Consider the following 6,316-nt stretch of genomic DNA (forward strand, 5'->3'; position numbering starts at 1 on the left):
TGCCTCATTCCAACACCAAAGTCCTGTAGGACGACTGTGAAACTGACCCAGGTTTCTGCTCTCACTTTGGCTGGGATTTTTCTCTTCAACCCTAACTAGTCCTGACTTTTCTGAGAAGAAGCCTTTGTTTTTTGAAAATATTTTTTAACGCTTATTCATTTTTGAGAGAGAGAGAGACAGAGTGTGAGAGAGAGAGAGAGGCAGAGAGAGAGACACACACAGAATCCGAAGCAGGCTCCGAGACCTGCTTCAGCTCAGAGACCGACACGGGGCTCAAAACCCCAAACTATGAGATCATGACCTGAGCCAAAGTCGGATGCTTAACCGACTGAGCCACCCAGGCACCCCAAGCCTTCATTTTTACAGTGAGTAGATTACATTTTAATTTTTGACATTACCCTACAGTCCCTGAGTCTTACAGGTTATGGCTGTTGTAACACACTTCTTATCTCTGATATCCGGCAATATTTGGTTTGGATAGATAGATCAAAGAACATCTTACCTAATTTTGGAAAGACAAAAAATCCTAAAGGTCATATAGAAAAAGAGATGATGTCATTGGTAATGAATTTTGCCAACTGTGTGTTCTGTTTGTGGGGAGTGGGGGCAGTATCCGGAGTCTTCTGGTGAGCAGTACTGAATAACTTCGAGATTGTGCTTAAATATGCACAGACTTGATTGTTGCAGTCTGTCTGGTAAAAGTGATTCGATCTCTGGGGTAGCTGGAGAAGAAAGGAATCCTGTCCTCTAACTCAGTCAAAAAGATGGTGCCAAGATAAAAACGATACACAGGAACTCAAAATCAACTGGAGAAACACAAGAAATTGTACAGCCAAAGTCTTTCTACCACCAGAAATCAGTAAAAGCTATCCCAGCACATAAGTAACCTTAAACCACACCAACCAGTGCTCTAGGGAAACAATGTGTCTATTTTTAAGTCTCGGTTTAGAGCTTTAAGAATGAGCATTGAATCCACAAATACCGCTTTGAGCACTCAGTATATATAGTATAATGCTTGGCCCTGTGGGAAAAATCCTAAACGATGGAATTGGTGCCCTAGAAAGATCTATCAAGCTGTTCAGTATGTTTTTTGTAAATGAAGTGTTCAAAGGCGCACACGCCAGCGTAAGGAATGATGCCGCCTTAGTCCAAACTAAACAGTGTTTGATTCTATGTGGGTCCGTTAGGCGAAGCTGATTTTGGTCGCCCATAATGTGGTGCTAACTTTTTTTCAGCACCCTCCGTATGACATCGAGTGAACAGTGATGAGATTTTAACAGACCAGACTCCTTTTCCCAAGATGGTCGGATTTGTATATGGGATGCAAACTTCTGTCCTGGGCAGCTGATGCGCCGGAAAGGCAGAGAAGCCAGCAGCTATTTTTCAAAGTGCTGTGAGCAAGAGGGGGAGAGGAGAGCCTGGGCCAGGCAGGGGGAGACTGGGGCCTCGCACAGGGCTTTACACAACCAGCCCTTGGAGACTATTCTAACAGGCTTAGTGACAGAGGATAGAAGAACCCAAGAAGCCTAAGAATGGGTAGGTTGGGGCTGGCGGCTCAAAGGAGGCAGTCCGGATGGCAACCTGATAGCTAAGTCCAAATTAAAGTAGCCAAGTCCAATCTGTCCATGCCACCAATTCAGAAAAGCCCACGAGAGCATCCAAAGCATCCAAGCATGATGGCCAAAATCACAAACAGAGGACAGCGTGTGCTGAATGGTAGTTTGAAGGTTGACTTAATTTCTTCCAAGGGCAAATCTGAGCGATACTTTACCTCTGAGCACAATTCGTTCATAAGTCTGACAGAGTCAGCTCTGATGGTAGCTTTGGAGCACTGAGGGGCCCCAGAGGGAAGGAGACCAAGCCCTTCCTCTTTTCTCTGAGTTGCTGCTTGAGCCATACAGAGTTCAAGGGCAGGCCATGTCTACCAGGAATGGGAACGAAGGAGGTTCCTAGGTCACCCTGAAGGTGAATTAGAAATAGCTTTGGAGGAGTGGAAGCTTGAAGAGAAGCCTAGAACCCACAGGTTGTTTATGTGCACGAAACTCACCAGCAGGGGCCAAGGGCTTGCACTGTACCCGTCTCTGCTACCCTCTAGCCCTCTAACCAGTTAGAGAATCCACCTTCTTTCCTTGTGTGCACTGGTGGTCAAGAAGCTCAGAGCTGTTTCTGAACCTTTGTCTCGTCAACACACAAGCAGAATATCATAATATTCTTGTAGCATACAGAAGTTTTGAAGAAAAAAAGGCTGTGCGGTGCCTGGGTGGCTAAGTCAGTTGAGTGGCCGACTCTTGATTTCAGCTCAGGTCACTATCTCATGGTTCCTGAGTTCGAGCCCCATGTCAGGCTCTGTGCTCACTGTGAGAAGCCTGCTTTGGATTTCTCTCTCCCTCTTTCTGGCCCTTCCCCACTGGCGCGCTCTCTCAAAAATAAATAAGTGTTAAACAAAAATAATAAAGAAAGGGTGCATGCGGTATGGCTGGATGCCGCAGAGAACGGGTGCCGAGGGAATATGTACATTCCGTCCGCGAAAGTGCGGGGACACACACCACTTCGGAGGTTGTGAATTATGAGTTAGCGCATTAGAGGGTGTGTGCATGACATCCGGTACATGATTAGGTGTTAACATATATATTATGAATTGGCTTCTTGTGCATCACACCTACACATCCTATATATTGCTGCACCTCTGGGTCCATATATTGGTCTGTGTTTCTGTTGTGCCGATTCTCTCCTCATTTATGTCTTTCCATCTCTTATTTCCCTTTATGTGATTTTATTTGAACTTAATTGTAAACTTCCTCAGTTCCTCTTTAGGTAAAGCATGGAGTACAGATTTAAAATATCACGCGTCTTACTTTGTATGTTGGCCATGTGCCGCGCACTCCGTTCTTGCTTCTGTCAGGCCTCGATGGTAACAGTGATGCTGCTTCCTGGCTGGGAAGCAGCCCAGGCCTTCCAAGGACTGGATGAAATCACTTCAAGTGAAACACTTAGCTAATGCCTGGCAGACATTATATTATTGTTGTTTCCCATTTTAATGCTTGAAATAACCTCATGAGATGGCTACTATTATTTTCCTTTGGGGGAGGTGAGGTGGGGTGGGGGTGGGCAGTGAGGTGGGTAGGGATGGTTGGGAGGGTCTGGCTAGGTGGGGCATGGATCAGAAAACGCAAAGCTTTGGGGCGCTGGGGTGGCTCAGTGGGTTAAGTGTGTCTCTTGATTTCCGCTAAGGTCAGGATCTCCCACTTTGTGAGTTTGAGCCCCCCATGGGGCTCTACACTGGTGGTGCTGGAGCCTGCTTGGATTCTCTCTCTGCCTCTCCCTTGCTCTTTCTCCCTCTCAAAAAACAAAAACAAAAACCATAAAAAGAAAAAATGTAAAGCCTGGGGAGGGAGGCGCTGTCCCCAACCTCACAGACACTAGAAGAGGCAAAGCCGGCATTAGTTAGGACTGGTCCCGCCTTTAGAGTGTTGGTCCCAAACTTCTGTTCTCTAGGGGTCTCTTGTGTCGCGTGCCGGCCACCCCGGGCAAGGCGGCGGTGGTCTCCTAAGCAGCTGCCGGGTCCCGGGTGGCCCCAGAGCTCTCCCGGTGCCGATACTCTCCGGCTCCGACCCCGGCCTGCCCACCCGGTGGCCCGCCGACCGCCGCGGAGTGGGGCCGGTCTCTGGGCCCCCGGGATGGTCCGGGAGCGCGAGGACGAGCGGAGGGCTGGCCGCGAGGAGCCTGCGGAGAGGAGGGCAGGGCCGGCGCGGCCTCATCGGCTGCCTCCACAGCCTCCCGCGGAGCTTCGGTGCGCAACGTTCCTGCACAACGTGGGTGGGTCATGCTTTCCTACCTCCATCCCGCGGCGAGACCTGGTGGCTTTTTAGCGAGATCTGGGCACGCTCTGGGGGTTAAAACCCACTTCCACCATCCCCTTAAAAAAAGTTGAAATCTAACAGTCGAGATCCCCCGCGCTGTCACCACCGCACCTCCCCGTCCGGGTCGCGGGTCTGGGCGCCGCGCGCGCCGCGGAGAAAAGACCCGCCGCCCGGGGGAGTCCGCGGTGGGGCGGGGGGGGGGGGGTCGGGAGCTTGGGGCCCGCGGGCGCAGAGAGCCTCTCTCCGAGGCTCTGGGACCGCGGAGGTTCTGGTCCCGCCCGCACCCGGGGCTCTGACTTCCTGCGCCGGTGGCCGCTGCACGCGGTTCCCAGCTAAAGGTTACTTTGCAGCTTCGCAGCTGGTTAGATCGATAGCAGGTGTGCAGACGGAAAAGACCCGAAATACAGAAACTACGTCTCTTTAAAAAGTTTTTTTTTTTTAAAGATGCAATGATACTTGCCTCTTTATGAAAGCACGCGGACGCAATTCTATTTTAAAAAATACAAGTAATTCTGCACTGATTGCAGAGGCGCTCTTTATCGTGGTGACGGAAATATTCCTTTATCTCGTCTGCGGGTGATGATGACACAGAGGAATTAAGTTGTATGGTAAAAAAAAAATCGGAACATAAACGTGCATGCATGCGAAAAGTTACTCAGTAACACTGCACAGGACGCACATAAGGGGGCCAGGGTGCAGCCGGAGACGCGTGTTGGTGCCACTAAGCGCGGCTCCGCGGGGCTATTTATGTTCCAAGCCGGGAGCCGCGGTTGGAGCCAGCGCCCGGGCGGCTGCCGTCACCCGGGGGGCGGGGCCGCGGTCGCGGCCGCAAAGAAAAGGCGGCGGGACCCGAGCCGTAGCAGCTGCAGGGCACGGCCTCGCCATGAGCGGCCACAACGCGTCCGAGTTCCAGGTCCTCTGTAGCCCCGGCCGGCTGTTCCTGCAGCCGCTGTGGGACAGCCTGCGGGCCCGGGAGGCGCTCCTGCAGTCGCCCTTCTTCCCGGCCGCCTTCTCCATCTGCACCTACCTGGGCTGCTGCCTGCCCTTCGTGCTGCTGGACGTGCTGTGCCCCTGGGCGCCCGCGCTGCGGCGCTACAAGATTCACCCGGACTTCGCGCCGTCGGCGCGGCAGCTGCTGCCCTGCCTGGCGCAGACCCTCTACCAGCACGCCGCGTTCGTCTTCCCCGTGACGCTGCTGCACTGGGCGCGCGGCCCGGCCCCCATGCCCGCCGAAGCGCCCGAGCTGCTGGAGCTGGTGCGCCACGCCGCCTGCTGCCTGCTGCTCTTCGACGCCGAGTTCTTCGCGTGGCACGTGCTGCACCATCGGGTGCCCTGGCTGTACCGCACGTTCCACAAGGTGCACCACCAGAACGCGGCGTCGTTCGCGCTGGCCACGCAGTACATGAGCGTCTGGGAGCTCTTTTCGCTGGGCTTCTTCCACCTGCTGAACGTCACGCTGCTCCAGTGCCACCCGCTCACCGCGCTGCTCTTCCACGTGCTCAACATCTGGCTGTCGGTGGAGGACCACTCGGGCTACGACTTCCCGTGGTCCACGCACCGACTCGTGCCCTTCGGCTGCTACGGCGGCGTGGAGCACCACGACCTGCACCACTCGCAGTTCAACTGCAACTTCGCCCCCTACTTCACGCACTGGGACAAGCTGCTGGGGACCTTCCGGCCGGCGCGTGCCAAGTGACGTGTGCCCCCTCCCCCCGCCCCCCGCGGGCGCGGTGGCTGGGTGCCCCTCGAACCCGGGACTGCTGAGCACTTCACACTTGAATCAGGACAGACACACCTGAGCCTTTGTGTTGTTTTGGTTTTGTAAGTAATTTATTGCCTGATAGAGATTTGTGGGTTAAGTCTGATGTATTTTCACAGCCTGACAGAGTAATTTATATCGTTTTTGTGTATGGAGGACCGTACTCGGAGTCGAGTTCTAGCTCACTTCCGGAGCTTTGATTCCTGGATATGTTAGGCACTCGTCACAGACATATTTAAATCATCTCTAAAACGATTTGTTTGTAGGGCAAGGACTTTCATATTTCTGAAAGTGTCATAGAAATAGGCTACAAGAAGATATTTTTATGGAGACTATGAGCAATGAAGCATATCCCTGCTGGACAGTGATCACAAGTATTGTACTTTCCCCCTATTTTTTCATATAACTGTATATTTATGTACAATGAAATGTTATTTGTGCCTTAAAAATGCAAAAAAAAAAAATCCAACCTGAATCAAACAAGTACTGGCTGCTGTTTGTTTTGTTTTTTTGGCGTTTTGACGGATAGATACTGAAACTGGCAGAGGGAGCTGGACAGGGGTGTCCTTCAGAGTCTGCTTCAGCCTTAGAATGAGAGAAATCCCGTGGGAGGGTATTTTGGGGGGATTGTAGGAGAGACAGAGGCAGGAGAAGGGATCCGTTAGTCTGTCTTCCTCTAGCAACTTCACAGGGAGGA

At 52.3% G+C, this 6,316-nt stretch overlaps 1 protein-coding gene across 1 annotated transcript; it reads left to right on the plus strand.

Moving 5' to 3' along the window:
- The first annotated feature begins 4,672 nt into the window (after positions 1–4,672).
- On the plus strand, positions 4,673–6,055 carry CH25H (cholesterol 25-hydroxylase). The gene has a single exon (XM_039222026.1). The coding sequence runs from the start codon at positions 4,744–4,746 to the stop codon at positions 5,554–5,556; it is 813 nt and encodes a 270-aa protein (XP_039077957.1). The 5' UTR covers positions 4,673–4,743; the 3' UTR covers positions 5,557–6,055.
- Positions 6,056–6,316: the final 261 nt, after the last annotated feature.

Source organism: Hyaena hyaena, unplaced genomic scaffold (genome assembly GCF_003009895.1).
Source record: "Hyaena hyaena isolate Hyena2069 unplaced genomic scaffold, ASM300989v1 scaffold_1038, whole genome shotgun sequence".
Taxonomy (NCBI): Eukaryota; Metazoa; Chordata; class Mammalia; order Carnivora; family Hyaenidae; genus Hyaena; species Hyaena hyaena.